This window comes from Oncorhynchus mykiss, chromosome 27, assembly GCF_013265735.2.
Source record: "Oncorhynchus mykiss isolate Arlee chromosome 27, USDA_OmykA_1.1, whole genome shotgun sequence".
Classification (NCBI taxonomy): domain Eukaryota; kingdom Metazoa; phylum Chordata; class Actinopteri; order Salmoniformes; family Salmonidae; genus Oncorhynchus; species Oncorhynchus mykiss.
The window spans coordinates 20,276,506-20,302,047 of NC_048591.1; the positions used below are offsets into that span (position 1 = coordinate 20,276,506).

The following is a 25,542-nucleotide window of genomic DNA, read 5'->3' on the forward strand; positions in this document are numbered from 1 at the left end:
AGGTCAAAGGTAATCGAGTTGTGAACGCAAGGACAGGAAACTTGGAGAAAGAAATGTGTGTTGTATGAAGTGACTACCCACATGAAAAAATACTATAGTGTATACTATGGTAGGAATACTATAGTATGTACTGTAGTGTTTTTGCAGACTTTAGTGTAGTATTCACTGTATTGAAGTCCTTTTTTAAAAAGTAGGTAAAAACAGAGCAGTATATACTATAGTAATTACTGTAGTATTTACTGTATTGAAGTCCACAAGAACATTACAGGGAATACTGTAGTATCTACTGTAGTATACTGTAGTATTTACAGTTTACTATAGTATAAATACTGTCGTAAAAACATAGTATATACTATAGTTATTACTGTAGTGTTTTTGCAGACTGGAGTATACTGTAGTATTTACTATGGTGTTTTTGAGGGACGTTACTGTAGTATTTACTAAAGTGTTTTTGTTTATTTATGTTTGACATAGAAATGCGGGGCTTTCTCCTTGAGGAAACCTAATGAAGAAATAATAAAATAGCAGATTTTCCATAACCTGTAGGTACTGTAGGTAGGACTGCGTTCTGACAGAAAAATTCAGTGCTTCTGCCTTTTTCTTTAGCCTGTTAAGAAACACAATATATCAGCTATACTTGGCATGTAGGTTTCTTACTTTGTGGCACATATTGGGACATGGGGAGGGGAATGGGCAGGTTATATGCTAATTAAATACTGTAGTATTTAAGAAACACAATATATCATCTATACTTGGCATGTAGGTTTCTTACTTTGTGGCACATATTGGGACATGGGGAGGGGAATGGGCAGGTTATATGCTAATTAAATACTGTAGTATTTACTATAATTAAAATAAAATACTTTTTTTAAGACTGTAGTGTTTTTGTGGACATTTCTGTAGTATTTACCACAGTTTTTCTTTGAGGATAATACTGCAGTGTTTACTATAGTCTACAGTATACTACAACATTCTATAGTAAATACAACACGTGCTCAAGGGATACTACAGTGTGTAGTATAGTATTCTACAGTGTACTACAGTTTACTACAGAATTCTATAGTAAGTACTGTATTATTCCTTTTGCAAACTGTTGTATTGTTTTATGTGGGTTTCCTTCTCCACTCACGTGTCATCAGGTAAATTATTTTTTATTGTTTTATTTTATTTTACCTTTATTTAACCAGGTAGGCTAGTTGAGAACAAGTTCTCATTTACAACTGCGACCTGTCCAAGATAAAGCAGTGCGACAAACAGCAACACAGAGTTACACATGGAATAAACAAACATACAGTCAATAACACAATAGAAAAAAAGTATATATACAGTGTGTGCAAATGAGGTAAGATAAGGGAGGTAAGGCAATAAATAGGCCATAGTGGCAAAATAATTACAATTTAGCAATCAACACTGAAGTGATAGATGTGCAGAAGATGAATGTGCAAGTAGAGATACTGGGGTGCAAAGTAGCAAATTAAATAAATATCAGTATGGGGATGAGGTAGTTGGATGGGCTATGTACAGGTGCAGTGATGTGTGAGCTGTTCTGACCGCTGGTGCTTAAAGTTAGTGAGGGAGATATGAGTCTCCAGCTTCAGTGATTTTTGCAATTTGTTCCAGTCATTGGCAGCAGAGAACTGGAAGGAAAGGCGGCCAAAGGAGGAATTGGATTTGGGGGTGACCAGTGAAATATACCTGCTGGAGAGCGTGCTACAGGTGGGTGCTGCTATGGTGACCAGTGAGCTGAGATAAGGCGGGGATTTACCTAGCAAAGACTTATAGATGACCTGGAGCCAGTGGGTTTGGCGACGAATATGCAGCGAGGGCCAGCCAACGAGAGCATACAGGTCGCAGTGGTGGGTAGTATATGGGGCTTTGGTGACAAAGCGGATGGCACTGTGATAGACTACATCCAGTTTGCTGAGTAGAGTGTTGGAGGCTATTTTGTAAATGACATCACCGAAGTCAAGGATCGGCAGAATAGTCAGTTTTACGAGGGCATGTTTAGCAGCATGAGTGATTGATGCTTTGTTGCGAAATAGGAAGCCTATTCTAGATTTAATTTTGGATTAGAGATGCTTAATGTGAGTCTGGAAGGAGAGTTTACAGTCTATCCAAACACCTAGGTATTTGTAGTTGTCCACATATTCTAAGTCAGAACCGTCCAGAGTAGTGATGCTGGATGGGCGGGAAGGTGCGGGCAGCGATCGGTTGACGAGCATGCATTTAGTTTTACATGCATTGAAGAGCAGTTGGAGGCCACGGAAGGAGAGTTCTATGGCATTGAAGCTCGTCTGGAGGTTAGTTAACACAGTGTCCAAAGAAGGGCCAGAAGTATACAGAATGGTGTCGTCTGCGTAGAGGTGGATCAGAGAATCACCAGCAGCAAGAGCGACATCAATGATGTATACAGAGAAAAGACTTGGCCCAAGAATTGAACCCTGTGGCACCCCCATAGAGACTGCCAGAGGTCCGGACAACAGGCCCTCTGATTTGACACACTGAACTCTGTCTGAGAAGTAGTTGGTGAACCAGGCGAGGCAGTCATTAGAGAAACCAAGGCTGCTGAGCCTGCCGATAAGAATGTGGTGATTGACAGAGTCAAAAGCCTTGGCCAGGTCGATGAATACAGCTGCACAGTATTGTCTCTTATCGATGGCGGTTATGATATCGTTTAGGACCTTGAGCGTGGCTGAGGTGCACCCATGACCAGCTCGGAAACCAGATTGCATAGCGGAGAAGGTAGGGTGGGATTCGAAATGGTCGGTAATCTGTTTGTTAACTTGGCTTCGAAGGCCTTAGAAAGGCAGGGTAGGATAGATATAGGTCTGTAGCAGTTTGGGTCAAGATTGTCTCCCCCTTTGAAGAGGGGGATGACCGCAGCAGCTTTCCAATCTTTGGATATCTCAGACGATACGAAAGAGAGTTGAACAGGCTAGTAATAGGGGTTGCAACAATTTCGACTGGTCATTTTAGAAAGAGAGCATCATTAAAGAGATTATGTTTACAGGGGTGGAATCCCAAAATAAATGTGTAAAGTTACATAAAAAAAAAACTTTAATAAATTGTTATAGATAAAATGATAAGTAGCATATCATTGTTAAATGTGTGCAACCTCCCTATGAATTAACATCCTGTGGCTCAGAGGGCACTCTAGGAATGCTGGGTAATGCAGTCCTGGACAACAGAGCATGCATATTTAAACGGAGTGCTTTATGTGACGTTTCAGTGGAGATTATTTTAATTTCAGATATGGGAATAGGGCGGGAGCCAAAAGTGGTGATGTAGCGCTCCCCTCCTGTCGAGTCTGTTCCTGTGTAGGCGGTTGTTTTTAGGCCTGGCACAATAACCAACCAGCCCCAGAGAGAGCAGAGAGGAGAGAAGGAAGAGACAATGCCTCCTGTGAGGTTTTGCCATATGCATCAGTTTCATCTTGTGTGTCAGTTCTTTGAAGGTTATGAGGCTCAGATAGGCTGAATAACAGAGACACTGTATCAATGTAGCTGAGAGCTGGGCTGGGTTAGTTCGGGACAGGGGTAGCTTGTCACAGTACTCATAAAATACAATTAAAATTGTGAGAACCAAACCCACTCTCCCCTAATGTATGTGACTCAATTATACTCACATACTCAGTTACTACACGTTTGATTTCATTATCTTCCTTCACCTCCATCCCTCTCTTCCTCTATCATCTGCTCCTCTATCTCTTCTCTATCAATGGCATATACAGTATATTATTATATTATCTATCCTCTCATCTTATCTCAGCTTATCTTCTGTTGTGGTAGAGGTAATGACTAACACCAGGCATATTCTAGATCCACTAAACCCTAGTAATGAGGGAGGCGAGCCCCAGCCAACCAGCTCCTTTCCCCCCAGGCAGCCCTCTTCTACTGGGGTTAATGGAACTAATCTCCCCTTGATGAATCATACAGCAGTAATAGCCTATTGAGAGCTGACGCCATGCCCGCAGGTTATCTGTCTGTTTCCTTACCTCCTTCACCCTTGGCTTGCTTTTTTAGATAATTAAGGTCTGGTGTCCTTTGTGAATGAATACACTCTGTGACAAAGGCATTGTGTCAGTAAGATCTCCTGGCTGCAAAGTGAAAGTGAATGGAATTGGTATTTAATTGGGCTCTGGAAATGGAGCATGTTGAATGCTTCTTGTAATGTTTATCGATGGCTCCCTGTCAGGTTTCCTCACATTAGTTAATACCTAGTGAGATCCAAGTCTTTTTTATCTGAGGCTGCTTGATAATCACAGCTATGCCTGTGCTGTGCAGTCCACAGGTGTTCTAAGAAGACGGAACATAACCATGTTTGTGACTATGTTAGTGTTAGGCCGGGATTCAATACAATCTGCGCAAGATACGCGTTATAGCCTGCTTGACATTTAAAGAGAATTTCTGATTGAGCCAATATGCACAGCAATTACAGTGAATGTGACCTCCGTGAACGTCAGAGAAAATGCCTTTAAAAGCCATATTGTCGTCTGTCCAGTGTGCTGCGCTATGAATTGAATCCCGGCCTTTGTCACTGTCTCACTGTAGTTGTGTTGTCTACTCTTTGTGGTCCAAATAATATGTACTGTTTATATTTGCTGTTGAATAAAATGGTAAAATTAAAAAGTTAGTTTACGATCTCACTGGATTAGGGAAGAGCAAGTCCCAGTCCCACACCACCCATACACTGAGATTATGAAAGTCCCAGTCCCACACCACCCATACACTGAGATTATGAAAGTCCCAGTCCCACACCACCCATACACTGAGATTATGAAAGTCCCAGTCCCAACATCACCCATACACTGAGATTATGAAAGTCCCAGTCCCACACCACCCATACACTGAGATTATGAAGGTCCCAGTCCCACACCACCCTTACACTGAGATTATGAAAGCATGAGTATATTTAGACGTGTGGTTCCTCTAATCAATAACCCAGGGTAGGTTATTGGAGTCATTACACTTGTTTATCAGAGTAAACAGGACTGTATAAAGGTATTGTCTGTCAGCTGTCTAAGAGAAATCACGTGACTAGCGTGAACTTTCTTGACATATTCAGAGAGGGAGAAAGGGAGATCTGCACAGAGGGGAGGCCTGCGATGGCTCATTCTGGTTAATAAATCTGGACACTTTGTAATGTGACAGACTGCTGTCCTCGTCACCTGAAGCCATCTGTCCTTCCTGTCCATTTCCAAACCTCCTGATGTAACTGACTGGATTCAAACTTGGGTCTTCTTTACTACCCTACAGGAACCTTCCTGTCATTCTGGAGTTGTTGCCCTAATAGCCCTATTACGGATCATTCTGGACTGCCAATAGTATCTAGTGTTGTATGGGCTTGTCATCATACACTCTGTGCCCCTGGTGGATCATGGACCCATTGTCTTTCTCACACCCTGTATGCCCAATCAGGCACAGTCAACACTTTTAGGGACACACCAGGCACGCACGCACACACACACACAGTCAACACCCTCTGCTGTAGTCTAATTATTGGTCTCCCGAGTGGCGCAGCGGTCTAAAGCACTGCATTTCAGTGCTAGAGGCGTCACTACAGACCCTGGTTCGATTCAAGGCTGTATCATAACTGGCCGTGTTTGGGAGTCCCATAGGGCAGCGCACAATTGGCCCAGAGTTGGCCAAGGTATGCTGTCATTGTAAATAAGAATTTGTTCTTAACTGACTTGCTTAGTTAAATAAAAATGAATTGGTTCAGACCTAGTTAACGCAAGCTAATGTTAAAAAAATGTGTCCATTGAGCTGTGATAATGAAGACGTACATATCTTCTAAAGGAACACGTTTTACTGGGGATATGCTATTTAGAGGCTGACATCGATATTGTTGCTGAGCGGCTATTTTAATTACAGCAACTACCACGTCAACTACCTCATTTCGGACATAAACCTATTGTAACGATCTTCGTCTTCATCGGATGAGGAGTAGGAAGGATCGGACCAAAACGCAGCGTGGTAAGTGTCCATGATTATTTATTAGAACAGAACACGAACATACAAAATAACCAAGTGAATGTAAGAAATGAAAATCGAAACAGTCCTGAAAGGTGAAAACACAAAACAGGAAACAACTACCCACAAACACCAGGTGGGAAAAGGTTACCTAAGTATGGTTCTCAATCAGAAACAACAATATAGAGCTGCCTCTGATTGGGAACCATACCAGGCCAAACGCATAGAAAAGAAAACCTAGAAAAACAACATAGAATGCCCACACCAACTCACGCCCCGACCAAACCAAAATAGAGACATAAAAAAGGAACTAAGGTCAGGGCGTGACACCTATGGCTAGAAATAGCAAGCTGTCAGAACAGAATCAATAAACATGAGTCTTCTTCAGGTTGGAGCGTAGAAATAATTTCAGTTGAGATTATAATCTTGCATAATGACTGAAAAGATTGGTTTGAAAGATCAGAAACCTGCATAGTTAGGCTACATACTGTAAGGCTTGTAGAGTTACATCATGACGTCTATTCTTGTGAAGTCAGTCAGTGCTCATTAGGCCTCAACTTTAACATTAACAGACTAAAAGATGTCAAGGCCATTTTCCTATCAGGATCCTCCGTCCATCACAAGCTGTTAGGGAATAGCAAATAAGTCTGACAACACAGCAGACTGGAAAACATACAGTAAATTGAGAAGTCATATAACTAAACTAAACAGAAATGATAAGAAAATATACTATGGAACAGTTATATAAAGAACTATATTAAAAAGCTCAGGAGTAACTTAAGTGAAATAATTGCAAATATTTGTTTTCTGATTTACTAATGACCTTCCAATCACCTTGAATAAACCCTGTGTGGCTATGCATTCTGATGACGCAACCGTGTACATACCACAGTAAAATAAACAACTGGCACCATTAGCATAGAGTTTCAGTCAGTTTTAGAATGAGTAACTACTAATAGGCTGGTGCTAAATATCTCAAAAACGAAAAGCATTCGCTCAACCCTAAACCTCATCTAGATCTATTATTGAATAATGAGCAAGTTGAGGAGACTAAACTGTTGGGTGTAACCCTAGTTAGTGAGCTGTCGTTATCAAAACATATAGACTCAATGGTTGCTAAAATGGGAAGAGATCTGTCCATGATAAGCCGTTGCTCTACTTTCTTGACATCTCAGACGACCAGACAGGTCCTACAGGCCCTAGTTTTGTTGCACTCGGATTACTGCCCAGTTGTATGGTTACGTGCGGCAAAGACGGACATGGGTAAATTGCAGTTGGCCAAGAACAGTTCAGCACATATTGCATTTAGATGTACACGGGGGGCAAATGTCAGTAACATGCAGGTGATCTCTCTTGGCTCAAAGTTGAGGAGAGATTGACTGCATCACTTTTGGTCTTTGTGCGAGGTGTTGAAGGTACCAAACTGCCTGTTCAGTTTAGTACCTGTTCCTGGAGCCCAGGAAGAGTAGCCGTTGCCTTGGCAGCGTCTAATTGGGAAAAATACCAAAATACTACTAAACCTTAAAGATGGGCAGCACATCCTTCCGACATCCATATTAACATTTTACTGAGTTATAAAACAACGTTATTTTTGTAACAGGTGTTGTCATAACACTTTGGAGAAGCAGCTCACAGGGTTCCTATATTTCCAGTTCTGGTTGGGTAACCGTGGTGATAATGGTACACTGATGGTTGGGTAACCGTTGTGATAATGGAACAGTGATGCAGTGTCCCCTGCTTAATGGGTTCTGGGAATTAGATAAGAAACAGTCTGGCCCTGAGGATTGGAGGCTTTTCTAATGGCTTGGAAATTAGTAATACTTTATTTAAAGCCTACAGGTATAACCCATGTTGATGATGAGTCTTGACTAGACTTTGTTATAACATGTAAGACAAACTTATTTAAGACTATATGTAGTTTCCACCAACCTTTGTTTACATCCCTATGTTTGTATGTTTTCCCAGCTAAACAACTGCCAAACCCCTGTTGGCCTACTTAGGGTCCCGAGCCACCCTATCTGCCTCTGATGATGAGAATGCACTGCGTTCAGGCAGCCACCTCTCACCTCAGGTGTTCATATTTGAGATGTAACTGCTTTGCATTTGTCACGAACCGGCTCAAAGCCCGTAACAAAGGGAGACAACGTGGAGATAAGGCTTAACAAAATATATATTTATTAACTAAAGCAACTAAAGAAAATATACAATGGTGTGTGTAATCAGTAGTGTAAGTGAGTGTTTTGCATGCATGAATGTGATAATGCAGGTTGTTGAAAGGGACCAAAGCAAACAAACGGCCACCAAGAACCACAACACAATCTAAAAAGGTGTCTGCATGGAGAGAGTCTCCTCCATGAATGTGGAAGAGGTCTATTTATCCTGAGACACACCTGGCCCAGGTGTTTCCCATGTAGCTGACGACCCTCCCAACTCCGCCCACCGGCATCCTAATAAGGAAACAAGAACAAAGAGAGAATACGGCAGACAGAGTGGGAGGGTCTTCACACATTCCTGCCAGTGTCTATGTCCCAGCATAAATATAGAGCAGCGAGAAACCATCACCAAGGTAATGCAGGGAGTACCAGAACAGTCACTGTGACAGAGCTACTGCTGCTACCTGAGAACACTGGGACTGGCCAGTAGACAAATAAAGAAACAGAAGAACTCAGGGGCTGAAGAATTCAAATGTACAGCTTCCATATTTGCTCTCACTCAAACACTTACAGTTTGAAGGTTAGAGATAACATTGCCATGGTGGGGAAACAGGAGGCAGGTCGAGCAAACATTTTGATGGAAGAATATGGAAAAGATAGTTGTGTTTGGTGAAAGAATGGGAGAATATTCCCCATTATAAACTGGGTGGTTCGAGCCCTGAATGCTGAATGGCTGACAGCATGTATGTCAGACCACGGGTATGACAAAGCTTTTATTTTTACTGCTCTAATTAAGTTGGTAACCAATTTATCGCAATAAAGCACCTCGGGGGTTTATGGTATATGGCCAATTAAACACGGCTAAGGGCTGTGTCCAGGCACTCTGCAATGCGTTGTGCGTAAGAACAGCCCTTAGCCGTGGTATATTGGCCATATACCACACCCCCTCATGAGATATTGCTTAATTATATGCTGCTACTTCATTTATGGTTCTTCCTGTGCCTTGCATAAGGTAGAAGCAGTACACATGGGGGTGTGAGGTGAACTTCACTCTGTCTAGTCTGGCTGTATTGAACCTGTGGTGTTCAGACCAGCAGGAGAAATCAGATTGTGTCACAAATTGCCTTTAAGTGGACTGATGTGCAAGGTGGTCAGAGTACATCGATAAGCCTCTGCACTGTGACTGACACAGCCTCTCTGCTTCAGACAGTGGATTCAGTTGAAGAGTGCCAATATACAGTATTTTCACTGGCCACACTGCATAGAACCCCATCCCCATCCCCCTTTCTCTCTTGTTCTTCCTTCCTTGTAACCACTCACCCCCTAACTGTCACTCACTCTGCCAGGTGGTGTATAAATATACTGAGAGAGAAAGAGAGTCATCATTAGCACAAACAAATCTGGGACCAGTCCTAGCAAAACAAAGCCAGTGAGAGAGCTCTCCTTTTAGTGTGGCAGAGTGTAGCCAAGTGGATCTGCCCGCGGACACGCACACAAATCAAATCATATTTTATTCGTCACATGCTTCGTCATCAACAGGTGTAGAATAATAGTGAAATGTTTACTTACGGGCCCTTCCCAACAATGCAGAGAGAAATAAAATAGAATCATTGAAAAGTAATAACATGTAATAATAAATACACAATGAGTAAAGATAACTTGGTTCTATACACGGGGTACCAGTACTGAGTCGATGTGCAGGGGTACGAGGTAATTGAGGTAGATTTGTACATATGACTAGGAATAAAGTGACTAGTCAACAGGACAGATAATGAAAAGTAGCAGTAGCGTATGTGATGAGTTTTAAAAAAGTGCAAAAAGTACAGAATGCAGATAGTCTGGGTAGCTATTTGGTTAACTATTTAGCAGTCTTGTAGCTTGGGGATAGAAGCTTTTCAGGGTCCTGTTGGTTCCAGACATGGTGCATCGGTGTGGTAGCAGAGAGAACAGTCTATGACTTGGGTGGCTGGAGTCTGACAATTCTTTGACGCACACACCATTAGTCTATCAACCCAGTGGGATAGGAGAGAGGAGGATAGGAGAGAGGAGGATAGGAGACAAGCAGGGTCTTTCTGTGCCACTTCTATAACAGCTGTTTCAGACTGGTGCTGCTCATGAATGGTAATATGGACTTAATACAACTCGTGTTTTCCAAATGCAGTATTTTGGAACAGGTGGATTGAAACACTGCCTGCGTGACTGGCTGTGTGACATACCTGATTGGGAGTGTGAAATAGGGTATTTGAAACTGTCACGCTCTTTCTGTCAAGTGGTTTAAAGGTTTGAGAGCTCCACTTCCCTTACAAAGGTGTTGTTGTTGCATGCTCCTCATACTAATATGTTACTAATACCTCAGCAATGTCATCACTTTATATACTAGCACACGCTTAGAAATGCAAGCCCAATACATTGAATCAGTCTAAGATTCAAAGATTAAATTCTAAGTTGTATGATTGTTTGGCTATTAGGACAGATACTACAGTATAATGTATCATTGTCTGTGATTAGTTAAAGACCTCCAGAGCCAGACAGTGGCTGATTTATTAGGCAACTAGCGAATGTAATATCCTGTTCTGTCATCCTACACTGTAAAATATATATGTTAATTTAACGTACAATTGTTAGGCAACCAGCTGCAATAGGATTGTGACTTTACTCAGCATTTGGGCATATAGCTGAACCATCTAGAAGAAAAAGAAAGGCACACCTATTTAGGCGAGGTGCTGGCTAGCGGAGTAGAAAACTTGAAAATAAAAGAGAGCCGCACACTCTAGGAGGTCAGATGCAAAAATGTAATTACCAACGTTTTGACAGTCAAGCTGTCTTCATCAGGGTATAATCACAAACACAAATGACTTGTTTTTGTAGTGTCAAAAGACACAGGTGTCTGTAATCATGGCCAAGAGTGGCCTAATATCATTGGTTAATTATCAAATATTAAAATGGCATACAAAGAACAGCATACAAACAACAAATGGATAGCATACGATCATAAATTAATTTGACTACACAAGCTTACAAACAATTACATTGGCAAAGTCACAATAATCACAAGAATGGCTTCAGATAAAAGTCTACATTGAGACCGAAGGGCGCAAGGGTCTTTAAGTTAAAGATCCAGGCAGCCTCTCGTTTTAACAATAAATTATCAAGGTCACCCCCTCTCCTAGGGAGGGTGACATGTTCGATGCCAATATAACGGTGAGACGAAATCGAGTGGCCTGCCTCCAAGAAGTGGGCCGCAACTGGATAAGTAAAGTTTTTACACCTGATGGTGCTACGATGCTCTGAGATATGAACTTTTACTTCGCGCTTTGTTTTACCAACATCATTTTTACCACAAGGACACGTTATAAGATAAATAACTGCCTTAGTGGAGCACGTAATAACACCTTTGATTGGGATCGATTTCCCTGTTTGTGGGTGTTTGAAGGATCTACATTTATAAGTGCCATTGCATTGAGCACAGCCATTACATTTGTAATTTCCATCCAGTAGGGGGGCAAATAGACGTTGTTCAGGAATATCTTGGGGTGGTAAATCAGAGTGTACCAATTGGTCTCTGAGATTTCTGCCCCGCGAGAATACGACCAAGGGAAGGTCCGAAAACACATTACCGAGACGATCATCGGATTTTAGAATGTGCCAATGTTTGTGAACAATTCCCTTAATTTGTTCAGAGCACTTTGAATAGCGGGTAGTTAGAACACAAGAATGCGTCTTTTTGCGAGACTGACCTTGAAAAACGTCATGTCTCATTTTGTTTAGAATTTTCCCAACGGCAATATTAATCTGATCATTTTTGCAGCCCCTCTCCTTGAACTTTCTTTGCGTCTCAGCCATATTTCTGTCGAAATCTGATTGTTTTTTGCAAATTCCTTTGATTCGACAGAATGGCTGTAGGGTAAACTATTTTTCAAGGGAAGTGGGTGACAACTATCAGCCCTCAACAAACTGTTACGATCAGTAGGCTTCCTGTAAAGATCAGTGTATAGAACATTATCTTCACACAAGATCAGAAGATCAAGAAAACTGATTTAACGTGTATCAGATTGCATAGTAAATCTCAGATGATCAGAACAGGAGTTCTGGAATGCCTGGATCTGTTTTGCATCACCCATACATAGAACAAAAATATCATCAATATACCGTTTCCAAATAATGATGTTAGGCAAGAAAACATTTTTGAGAGGATTGAAAATAGACTGTTTCTCCATGTAACCCACATACAAATGGCATAGTTAGGAGCCATGTTGGATCCCATAGCAGTACCTTTCGTCTGAATAAAGAAATCATTTAGAAACATGAAATAGTTATGTGTGAGTACTATTTCAGCCAATGTTACAATGCATGCACTGGAAGGTAGTTCATTAGGGTCACGTTGCAGAAGAAAATGTTCCATAGCTTCAATTACCACCCTCGTGTGGAATATTTGTGTATAACGACTCAACATCAAAAGTTACTAACAAGGTATTCTCAGGGAGAGGATCAAGAGATTCAATGATAGAGATCATACTGCTGGTGTCCTTTGCAAAGGAGGGGAGCTGTTCTGCGAGTGGTCTAATAAAAAAGTCAACAAAAGTAGATAAAACAAGTTATATTAAGTGGCTAGCTAACAATTATTCTTATTTCCCTCACTGGCTTTCCTTCATTTCAAACGTGAGCTTGTTTGAGGTGTCAGGCTTGACGACAGTTGATTGGTTGCCCAAAATTCTGGGGCTGCATCCTGCACTGAGACTTAGGGAAGATAGTAGGGTAGGGAAGATTCATTATTGAGACTACCTAAATACCTAAACTGGAACAGCCATCTCAGCAACAGATGCAATAAAACCAGCTACTAAGAGATTGGATTAGTTTAGAAAAATGTATGTTATTCATGTTTGTGTAGCACAAAATTAATCAACCAATCAAAGTATATGCAAAAACACAGGAATTGAAACAAACCATTCTGAAAAATCTATCTGCAAGAGAGCATGCTGGGAAGTATGATAATGATGGGCATAGTTTTTAGTTGTTTTGAGCAAACATGAATTTGTAATTTTACTCAACAAGCTTGTTCAAATTCAACTGACTTTGAGCAGTGTTTGTTGATTAAAACACACTAACACATTAGCTCAAGTTCTTGTCCTTTTGAAGTCCACTCAACTCACAGAATAACACTGATTAAGCAATTTGTTAAGACGACTTTCAGAAAATATGTTTTTTTCATCCTAGACTATATGAGTCTCATGAAAATTGCCACAGTAGTTACCATAGTATTTCCTTCCTAGTTGAAAGTGTTAAAGTGTAATCTAGAGTCTAGACATTCATTCTCACCTGCCCTGGCTGGCGTGTGTCGTGTGGCACCCCATTTAATTCTTTACAGAAGAACACTAGTGAAAAATTGAATTAGTACCGTCATACTTCACTACTTGAGCCCTTAATTTGCAGTACACATAAAAGCCTTTGATGTATAACTCTGTCATGCATCATCTCATTTATCTTTCTACTACCACTTCAACCTGCCTATTGATTTCTTTCAGAAATTACCAGCTTTGCAAACAAAGCAACAACACTGACATCCAGAAGCTTCAGTTAGCTAGGCCAATAAATCTTTATGAACCAGGATACACATGTGAAGCATGATTGGATGACTATTCATTACCCTACCCTGAGTCTGTGAGATAACAAAATGTTATTGATTTTATGTTGAGAGAGAGAGCGAGAAAGAATTTAGGCTTAGGCAGGAAGTTCATAGAAATATTATCATTGTCTTGGATAATTGTTAATTGTTGTTGAAGTGGTACCCCTTTCCTGCAGTCAAATGACCAAATCACTCTCTAGTGGCCTCATGGGTGGAATGTTATTCATATTGTTTCATAATTAAATCAACATTATTTAAAACAAAATGCCACAAAAATCTGGTTTTGTTATATTTCAGTCCTCTGTGATGTACACTGAGTATGCCAAACATTAGGAACACCCTCCTAATATTAAATTGCACCCCCCCTTCCCAGAACAGCCTCAAAATCATTATTTAACCCGTCTCCTCCCCTTCATCTACACTAATTGAAGAGGATTTAACAAGTGACATCAATAAATGATAACATCTTTCACCTGGATTCGCCTTGTCAGTCTATTTCATGGAAAGAGCAGGTGTTCTTAATGTTTTGTACACTCAGTATATAAAGTGCAATATTGGTATGAAAACTCAAAAGTTGAATACATTTCAACTCTATATCTGACATGGTACAGGTGTCTCCTTTTTTAATCCCATAACCATGCGTGTGAGGTGTATGCTTTTGTTTCAAAGTAGATTTGTTTAAGACTACCAAGGCACACTAAACTCTGTGTGACCCTGATTTAGCCCACTGCAATAAAAGGTTAAGCAGTTTTAGTCCCACTGTGGGAATAGTAACCTTGTCTGAGGATCTGATTATATGGATAGATTACTGGGTTGCTTGCTATACTCACGTTGTGTTTTTTTTTCAGTCCAACACTTTACTCCATGTAAACTGGTGTATCTGTCAGCACATCCATTGTCTCAGGGCCTTTCTATCTTTTTTCCACTTGAGCTTGATTGCTCTCTACTAAAAAACTAAAATAGCAAACACTCCAGAATTCACTAGAAGTCCAAGCCCAACCCTCTCATAGGACCTATTGTCTCAAAGCAGTTTGTATGATCCTTGGCCAGCATTTAATCACTGTTTGATATGTCTCACATAGCTCCAAACAAACTAAACTGACAACTTTTGTGCAAGTCAAGCATTCAAACTAACTGTGTGAGAAAGTGCCCTAAGAGTCCCATGGCTAAAAAGTGTTTTAGTTACTCGGCTGTGTGGTCTTTGAACGCTGTACGGACCAGTTTGAAACTCCAGGATCTTGTTTCTTTGGAGCAGCTTACAAGTTTGATTGACTCGTCTTACTGATGAATGTGATTGTCATTAAGAGTTCACACAGTGGTATGTAACCCTCTCACCAGGCTTGAATATGACTCTCACAATATTAACTTACATAGAGTATCTCAACAGCATGGGATGTTAGGTGAGAAGGACATCTCCAATAAGAATCCCTATTGTAAACCATCTAGGGTGATGACAAATAGGGTATTAACTTCAGATGGAATGATTATAGGTTTTTTTTATTGTATAAGGATATACTTTCCCATGCATTAAATTGAATTGAAACAGTAAATGACTCCACCAAGGCAACATACATAAGGTTAAAAATGTGTATTATTACATTTTCAAAGAACCACATCAAAATAAATAAAAAATAATAACCCATGTCCAAATTATTTCAATCTTGCTTAACCTTAAATGACGACACACATAAAGTCCAGAAGCATCCCACCGTTGTGGTTACTCACTAACGTTACTCGTAGATATTCCCTCAGTGAAGTATAACAGTTCCTTGCTGGTTTCCTCACAAGTTCCACAGCAAGCACAGCTATCAATGTAGACAGTACTCTTTAGCTGTAACCGATATCCCATGGGAACATGAACTCGTTTATCTTTCCCAAGCAAATCTCTCTCGGTGTCACACGATGCTATGCTTTTATTTTATTTTTTATTTCACCTTTATTTAACCAGGTAGGCTAGTTGAGAACAAGTTCTCATTTACAACTGTGACCTGGCCAAGATAAAGCATAGCAGTGTGAACAGACAGCAACACAGAGTTGGAGTAAACAATAAACAAGTCAATAACACAGTAGAATTTGTTTACTTTTTTTTAAAAGAGTCTATATACATTGTGTGCAAAAGGCATGAGGAGGTAGGCGAATAATTACAATTTAGCAGATTAACACTGTAGTGATAAATGATCAGATGGTTATGTGCAGGTAGAGATAGTGGTGTGCAAAAGAGCAGAAAAGTTAATAAATAAAAACAGTATGGGGATGAGGTAGGTAAATTGGGTGGGCTATTTACCGATGGACTATGTACAGCTGCAGCGATCGGTTAGCTGCTCAGATAGCAAATGTTTAAAATTGGTGAGGGAGATAAAAGTCTCCAACTTCAACGATTTTTGCAATTCGTTCCAGTCACAAGCAGCAGAGAACTGGAAGGAAAGGCTGCCAAATGAGGTGTTGGCTTTAGGGATGATCAGTGAGATACACCTGCTGGAGCGCGTGCTACGGGTGGGTGTTGCCATCGTGACCAGTGAACTGAGATAAGGCGGAGCTTTACCTAGCATGGACTTGTAGATGACCTGGAGCCAGTGGGTCTGGCGACGAATATGTAGCGAGGGCCAGCCGACTAGAGCATACAGGTCGCAGTGGTGGGTGGTATAAGGTGCTTTAGTAACAAAGCGGATGGCACTGTGATAAACTGCATCCAGTTTGCTGAGTAGAGTATTGGAAGCCATTTTGTAGATGACATCGCCGAAGTCGAGGATCGGTAGGATAGTCAGTTTTACTAGGGTAAGTTTGGCGGCGTTAGTGAAGGAGGCTTTGTTGCCAAATAGAAAGCCGGTTCTAGATTTGATTTTGGATTGGAGATGTTTGATATGAGTCTGGAAGGAGAGTTTACAGTCTAGCCAGACACCTAGGTACTTATAGATGTTCACATATTCTAGGTCGGAACCATCCAGGGTGGTGATGCTAGTCGGGCGTGCGGTTGCAGGCAGCGAACGGTTGAAAAGCATGCATTTGGTTTTACTAGCGTTTAAGAGCAGTTGGAGGCCACGGAAGGAGTGTTGTATGACATTGAAGCTCGTTTGGAGGTTAGATAGCACAGTGTCTAAGGAAGGGCCAGAAGTATACAGAATGGTGTCGTCTGCGTAGAGGTGGATCAGGGAATTGCCCGCAGCAAGAGCAACATCATTGATATATACAGAGAAAAGAATCGGCCCGAGAATTGAACCCTGTGGCACCCCCATAGAGACTGTCAGAGGACCGGACAACATGCCCTCCGATTTGACACACTGAACTCTGTCTGCAAAGTAGTTGGAGAACCAGGCAAGGCAGTCATTAAAAAACTGAGGCTACTGAGTCTGCCGATAAGAATCTGGTGATTGACAGAGTTGAAAGCCTTGGCCAGGTCGATGAAGACGGCTGCACAGTACTGTCTTTTATCGATGGCGGTTATGATATCGTTTAGTACCTTTAGCGTGGCTGAGGTGCACCCGTGACCGGCTTGGAAACCAGATTGCACAGCGGAGAAGGTACGGTGGGATTCGAGATGGTCAGTGATCTGTTTGTTGACTTGACTTTCGAAGACCTTAGATAGGCAGGGCAGGATGGATATAGGTCTGTAACAGTTTGGGTCCAGGGTGTCTCCCACTTTGAAGAGGGGGATGACCGCGGCAGCTTTCCAGTCCTTGGGGATCTCAGACGATATGAAAGAGAGGTTGAACAGGCTGGTAATAGGGGTTGCGACAATTGCGGCGGATAGTTTCAGAAATAGAGGGTCCAGATTGTCAAGCCCAGCTGATTTGTACGGGTCCAGGTTTTGCAGCTCTTTCAGAACATCTGCTATCTGGATTTGGGTAAAGGAGAAGCTGGGGAGGCTTGGGTGAGTAGCTGCAGGGGGGGTGGAACTGTTGGCCGAGGTTGGAGTAGCCAGGAGGAAGGCATGGCCAGCTGTTGAGAAATGCTTGTTGAAGTTTTCGATTATCATGGATTTATCGGTGGTGACCGTGTTACCTAGCCTCAGTGCAGTGGGCAGCTGGGAGGAGGTGCTCTTGTTCTCCATGGACAGCCATGGCTAACCTCAAGGCTGTCAAATACCTCCACGATGAGACGGTAGCTTCAGTCTTCACTAAGTCTTTCTTAACAAAATTATAACAACTCTCTTCTAAAATAAAATCGTATTTCCCTTCAAAACTCGGTAGGTATGGGTTTTGTTCTATTGTTATCGTCTTCTTTTATCATTTTTCTTCACCAACATTATAATGTAATGTCCATCCTTTTCAAAGTCTCTCTCGCTCTTATTTTCCCAGGCCTCCCGTCAACCAGGTCAACTCCCATTGGCCACAACTTAACAAGTGACCTTTGATATGAGTGTGTGTCGACGTCTATAATTAGTTCATGGTGTGGCTATGTCTGTAAATTGTTATGTCGGAGATTTGTCTGAAACTTTGTTCTCTCCTGCCGCTGTCTTGGTTGGACCAGGTCTCTCTTGAAAAATAGATATCTCAATGAGATTACCTGGGTAAAAATTCAATAAAAAAAGGATAAATTATTCTAGTCTTTCACTTTTGTGTCAGCAGCATCAATGTCTGTTTGTGCACTGTTGGCTTTCACTACAAATACATTCTCAATTATAATTGATAGATCTTTGCATATTGTTGAATTGGAAACATCAGATTGATTTTAGGGGATCAAGATATGAATTCTTAATACCACAGACAGCCAGTGTAAGGAGGCAAAAACTGGAGAAATACCTGCAAAGTAAACTTTTAAACTCCTCCAAAACGTTGCCAAGGACTTTGGGAATCTTCCAAGCTTTTGGCATATGGCTCTGGGTGTTATTTCTTGTTATATTGGATTGCTTTGGATAATGGTTAAAAAGCATCAGCCATTCATCAACACCTAAGGTGAGATCAATCACTTTAAGGCTATAACTCTAGTCACTTGCAGTAGCTACTTTCATTAGAGTGAATGTACAGAGGAATGAACTAGAAAACACATGAAGCTAAAATGCAAGCGTTGTATTCTACTAGTCCTGTCTTATTGCTTGGGCCTTCAATCAGACCTTGAAATAGCATTCATTTGAGATTTTTATTTTAGCGTCCCTAGTCTGGATTTCCTGTATTGAAGTATGTTACAGAAATAGTTGCATGATGTGCATCCATCAGACAAAATGTACCTCAGTAGAGTAATCATGACTATTTTACAACAACAAAAAATTCACATTTTGTAAAAAAAAAAATTAAAAAAAAAGAAATGTACAATTGATATGGGAACCTAAATTCCATTCCCCCTGTGTCAATGTAGCAAATTAAAGTGTGTTGTTTGCTTTCCCTCTCTTCAAAACTTTTCCCTCACTACTCTTTTACTCCCTTTTCCTCCCCCCTGCAGTTTGACATGCAGCGTATCACCCTTGAGGAGCTGAAACACATCCTGTTCCACGCCTTCAGAGACCACCTGACCATGAAGGACATCGAGAACATCATCATCAACGAGGAGGAGAGCCTCAACGAGAACTCGGGACACTGTCAGGCAGACTTTGAAGGAAGTGAGTTGAGTAGATTCTGTAGCCTGTGGAGAGAGATGGAGGGTGGACGAGAGAGAGAGATGGAGGGTGGATGTGTGGGAGAGAGAGAGTCTGCTAGCTGTCATCGGTGTGGCAGAGAGTGCTGCACGCCCCTCCACCCGTCAGGATGGATCTGACTCCACCTATCAGGATCCATAACCGTCAGACTCCACCTGCTGATTTATTGATTGAAGGTGTTCATGGTGTAGGAAGTCATTTGGTCACCTGGGCTATGATGAAAAAAGGTGTCATCAGGGAGTTATGAATACCATAGCAGTGGGGAAGGGTGATTAGGTTGATATGAATCTTTATTTTTTGTTTGTTATTGGGTCGTTCCACGAAAAGAATGCCTTTTGCGTCTCTTTGATATTTTAAGTACAAATATTGCACCAATATAGAATTTTAAAAGCCTGCTATATTAATTGAAGTGCCTTTTAATATAGACCACATGGAGAATTCAATAAATCCTATTTTCTTATCTGAATAAAGGCTTCCTAATGTGCCAAAATGCACCATTTTGACATGTCCCTCCATCAGCCCTGTGTCACTTCTAGAAAGATTTCAAACCACTTGATCCAAAAATGTCTCCAAGTTTCACCATCATCGTAAAAATCGAGTTATTTTTTGGCATAGGCATTTTTAAAGACGTTTTATTTATTTAATGTGATTAGTGATTCATTTACATCTGTCCTTTATTTTAAGATCAACCCTGTTAAGTGAATTACACTCATTTTAATATGTTGAAACTATTTATTTTAAAATGTTTTTTCAAAAGAAACATTGAACATCTAATAGTCAAATCATAGTTTAAAAGCAAGTGGTTCTAGTGGTTCTACTCTTTTTGGCCTTTTTCTGGTTTTGTGGTGGAAAACTGAGTGGGTTGAGTATAACACGTCAACCCTGTTACCCCATAGATAGACAGGATAGAAATGTTTTAGCAATTAAATTGTTTTGGTGCAGCTTGCACTCAATTAACACTCACTGTTGCACACAATAAGCTTCCATTCCTTCATTCACAAAGGGATGTATGGCTGATTTAAGATGACATCGTCAACCTGTTACGGTCAACCCTGTTACTTTATTTGGAATTCAATAGGCACTTCCTAAAGTCTATTTTAAAAGTATCCACTTGAGATGGAAAACATGTTTTTATGAAGTTGAACATGTGCTGTTTTTGACAGAATGTTAAAATTAGGTGGAATCAACATATTTTTTTGACCAAGTTACACTTCTCTAAAGGCACTGAATTATTGGAATGACCCTATTATGTCTGTAGTGAAGATGATACAACCATTGAATGTCGGGAGCAGGAGACCAGTGTTCAGGTGAATCATTACAAAACATAAAATGTAGCATTTCCCCTGAGATCTGAGTCCAACTAGAACCTCCTTCCCCAGTAAGCTGTTGGTTCTGTAGCCTTTCAGGTTAGAGCTAAAATAGACACTCAGAGGTCATTCCCTTATTAATCTCTCTCTGTTGCAGTCTGAGACACACTGCTCCTTGTGAAACTGGAAAGGCTGTGCGATGCAGCAGAGCCGAAATGGCCTGTAAATTTACTGCTGTAAGAGTGGCAACAGACATCAGGGCTGGACATGGATTGTAAGGTGCTTTATCAGAGTATTAAAACCGGAAGGTGAGACTGAGAGATTGCAATGTGTCCTCTGTGCGAATGGGATGTTTCAACTGGGTTTGTGACTGGGAGTTACAGTTAGCACCACTATGGGCTAAATCACGTAGGGGAAGAGAATATCAGGCTCCAAGGTCTAAATGAACAGTACCCGCTATTGACGAACACTTGAATGTGTTCTGACCTATAGAAATAAATACTTGATGTCACTGTAGGGCACAATTGATTGTGTTATCGAAAATGCTTCATGATACAGGTATGACAAATCTATACATTTTAGCTCATTTTGATTACTAATTTTAACCAAAAAAAACGGTTAAAGTTGACTTTTGTGTAAGTAAAGTGATTTGTTCAGTGCTTTCTGACGTCATAGTTGTAAATAGCTTGTGAGAGTGAGAGAGTGAAATGTAAAGGGAGGCGGGGGCAACCTACACACGACTTTGTACCTGCAGGTCATTGGCCCAGCCCATCTAATTACCACAGTTACCACGGCCCTGTAAACCAGCACCGCTGTTTCCAGGTCACTGATTGGGCAGGGGGAGGGAGAATTGCTGACTAACCATTTCATGCCGGAGGTAGTCTGAACCGGATAATGATATCATGGCCTGAAGTTCAAATCAAATCAAACTGTATTTGTCACATGCACGGAATACAACAAGTGTAGAACTTACCCTGAAATGCTAACTTACAAGCCCTTAATAACCAACAGTGCAGTTCAAGAAGAGTGAAGAAAATATTTACCAAAAGACTAAAGTCAAAAATTATAATAAAAGGTAACACAATAATAATAACAATAACGAGGCTATACACCGGGGGTACCGGTACCGAGTCAGTGTGCGGGGGTACAGGTCAGCCAAGGCAACTTGTACATGTAGGTAGAGGTGAAGTGACTATTCATAGATAATAAACAGCGAGCAGCAGCAGTATACAAAAGGAAGGGGGGTCAATGTAAATAATCTAGTGGCGATTTCATTAATTGTTCAGCAGTCTTATGGCTTTGGTCAGAAGCTGTCAAGGAAGACCCTCGGTCCCAGACCTGGTGCCCCGGCACCGCCTGCCATGCTGCGGCAAGAGAAAACAGTCCATAACTTGGGTGACTGGAGTCTCTGACAATGATATGGGCTTTTCTCTGACACTGCCTATTATATGGATGTTCGGAAGTTTGGATGTTCAGAAGTGCCTTAAGGTGCTACCCTCTGTAGCTCCTTACTGTCAGATGCCGAGCAGTTGCCATACTAGGAGGTGATGCAACCGGTCAGGATGCTCTCGATGCAGCTGTATAACCTTTTGAGGATCTGGGGAAGCATGCCAAATCTTGTCAGTCTCCTGAGGGGGAAAAGGTTTTGTCGTGCCCTCTTCACAACTGTCTTGGTATGTTGGACCATGATAGTTCATTGGAGATGTGGACACCAAGGAACTTGAAACTCTCGATCCACTCCACTACAGCCCCTTCAATGTTAATGGGGGCCTGTTCAGCCTGCCTTTTCCTGTAGTCCACGATCAGCTCCTTTGTCTTCCTTACATTGAGGGAGAGGTTGTTGTCCTTTCACCACACTTTCAAAGCACTTCATGGCTACCGACGTGGCAGTAGGAGCTTACTTGCTCACCTACGGATTCTCAGAAGGCATCCCGATCTGTGGCCCCTTTTCCTGCATCTTTTCTTCAAGTAAATTACGAGGATCTGGGCCTGTTTCAGTGAAAGCAGGATATCCTCCTCGTCGGACTCGTTAAAGGAAAAAGTTTCTTCCAGTCCGCGGTGAGTAATCGCTGTTCTGATGTCCAGAAGTTATTTTCGGTCATAAGAGACGGTAGCAGAAACATTATGTACAAAATCATAAAAAAAAATAAGTTACACAAAACGCAAATAAACTAAGAAAATAGCATCATTTGTTGGGAGAATGTAAAACACCAGCCATGTTCTTCGGCGCCATCTTTTTTCGTGGGTAAACGGGGCGAGTATCTATGACTTTCAAGCTGTGTGTGTGTGTGTCTGTGTGCGTGTGAATGTGTGCATGCATATTTGTCCAGTTGTACTGTATATTTGTGTCAGTTCTATTTTCATCTCGGGTCCCACTGTGCTGCAGCCACAAACACAAACACATCATCTGACAGAGAGCAGAGCCTCACCTGAAGCATAGGATTGATCTCACCTCTGCTTTCTCTCTGCCAGAGTCACTCTCCCTGCCACTTACTCCTATCCTTTCTTTCTTCCATCCCTCCCTCAATCACTTACTCACTTTCTGACACCTAAACTATATGATTCAGAAGAGAGCCTGGTGCAGTTTGTTCAATAGTAATTTCTCACCACATTGCTGAAAATGACTTGGTATTAGGCTTTCTCTTTTTCCCTTTCTTACACAGAGAATGGCAAATGGCAAATGGCAAAAATATGATGTGTAATGTGATGTGCCAGCTGGAAATTAAATGCATCTTTCTCTTTCTGGCTTTCTCTCTCTTTCTCCCTTTCCCCCTTTCTCTCTTCTATTAGTCCATTCTAAAAATAAGAACCGGCAGACGTGCGTGAGGAAGAGTCTGATCTGCGCTTTCGCCATGGCCTTCATCATCAGTGTCATGCTCATCGCAGCCAATCAAATGCTGCGGAACGGCTTGGAGTAGCCACGCCCGGCCACGCCCACTGTGAGCGGGAAAAACAAACCTGCATGTGCATGATGACAGTGGGTGAGGTCATTTCCAGTTTCTTTAGAAGAAAAAAAACTACTTCAAAAATGCCTCACTGATGGTGACTTACAAACAAAGAACACTGACTGATAAATCACCAGATTTTTCTGAGTGAATGACAGTCCGACATCCAACAACACTGAGAAGCCAGCATGAGGAGGCCAGCGAGACCCCTCATAACCCCTTTACTCTGGCAGGGACATTCAAGGGCTGACTTTCGCTTACTCTGCTGTCTCTGTTCCCTAATGCAATAAAAACACAAGTACAGGAGTTCAGTACTCTTCTTCTCTTCCCTTCCCTACCCAGAGTCTTCATATGAAGGTACTTCAGAATGCAATTTTAACTTTTTCCTCAGAAGGCAGAATTCATGGTGGATTGAGACAGGCCCTCAGTGTATCTGTATAAGGCAGCATCCTTGTAGATTGAGACATATCCTCAATTGTATCTGTGTGAGAGAGACTGGAGTTAGGAGTGCCTCCTGCGCTGCAGCCTGATGAGCCTGAAGAGCTACGGGATCTGGCTACGCACACACGTACTTATGCATGCACTACCACACGCACGCACACGCACACACACACACACACACACACACACACACACACACACACACACACACACACACACACACACACACACACACACACACACACACACACACACACACACACACACTGAATTAATTGGCCTGTTATTCTAGTTTCCTGAGGGGAGGTGGAAGCCAGCTCATCATTGGAGCATACAGTAAGGCTTTGGATGCGACAGGCATGATGGTGTCGTCTGCTGTGGGGCTGGTGTTTAAACTGTTCTAGAAGCTTTCATCCGGAGTTAAGGAGTGAAATCGGTTGGTATTCTTGTGGCCAATATTTTCCCAATATGTAAAATTGAAAAATACCTCACTCTTACTTTCTCTGTGGAAGGTTCTCCAGTGCTAAACAGAACAGTGTTTGGAAGACCATAGCTGTGAAAAGTCTGGGCTGTAATTTACCTATGATCTAATTCCTCTTGAGGTAGGTAGGTCTGAACTCCTGTATTGTATTGACTCTCATGGTAATATTGAAACCACCTTCAGTTTTGCTGAGGACTGCTTGTAATAGCTACAGTACTGCATGCGATCAAGTCCAACGTCGATATGTAAATATGTATGTAACCCATGTTGTTGTTGTCTAAGTGTATTGGTTGACAGTGTTCTATGTGCATGATTGTTGGTACAGTCTGCTCTAGCAGATTTAGAGGTGGAGGGAAGGAGAGAGCACTGTGAAACCAGATGCTAATGCCTTCAACGTCACAATACACAGGCAGGTAGACACACAGCTCTCTGGTCAAAGCCATAGAACTCAATAGAGATGTACTGAATGAAGAACACTAAACGGTTGTTGTTTTCTGTTATAAATGTGTATTTTTGGTAGGAACAGTCCATCATTTGTGGGTTCCTTCACCCACCCTTTTGCACTGTATATTAAGTACCATCTATCCCCATGAGCAGAGAGGAGAGTAGAATCACAGACTGGTGCCAGAGCCCCATCTAGAGGTTGGCTCCAGAATTCTGATATTTTTTGTAACAATTTATGTGCTCTCCTAACCAGGGTGTTAGTGCAGCCTGCAAACACTTTTTTTCACCTTTATTTAACCAGGTAGGCCAGTTGAGAGCAAGTTTTCATTTACAACTGCGACCTGGCCAAGATAAAAAACAAAGCAGTGCGACACAAACAACAACACAGAGTTACACATGGAATAAACAAGTGTACAGTCAATAACACAATAGAAAAAAAAGAAAGTCTATATACAGTGTGTGCAAATGGCGTGAGGTTAGGCAATAAATAGGCCATAGTAGCGAAGTAATTAAAATTTAGCAAATTAACACTGGAGTGACAGATGTGCAGATGATGATGTGCAAGTAGAAATACTGGTGTGCAAAAGAGCAGAAAAGTAAATAAAAA

The 25,542-nt window shown here is 41.5% G+C and overlaps 1 protein-coding gene across 3 annotated transcripts in view; it reads left to right on the forward strand.

Moving 5' to 3' along the window:
• Positions 1-25,310, forward strand: part of LOC110507730 (calcium-binding protein 8) — a 107,132-nt gene extending 81,822 nt beyond the window's left edge. For 2 of the 3 annotated variants that reach the window (XM_021587930.2, XM_036965480.1), the window contains exon 5: positions 19,125-21,606. In XM_021587930.2, the coding sequence (XP_021443605.2) occupies positions 19,125-19,436 (312 nt within the window). In that variant the 3' untranslated portion in view covers positions 19,437-21,606. Of the gene's footprint in view, positions 1-19,124; positions 21,607-23,414 lie in introns of those variants that run through there. The other variant, XM_021587929.2, reaches the window with a different exon arrangement.
• Positions 25,311-25,542: the final 232 nt, after the last annotated feature.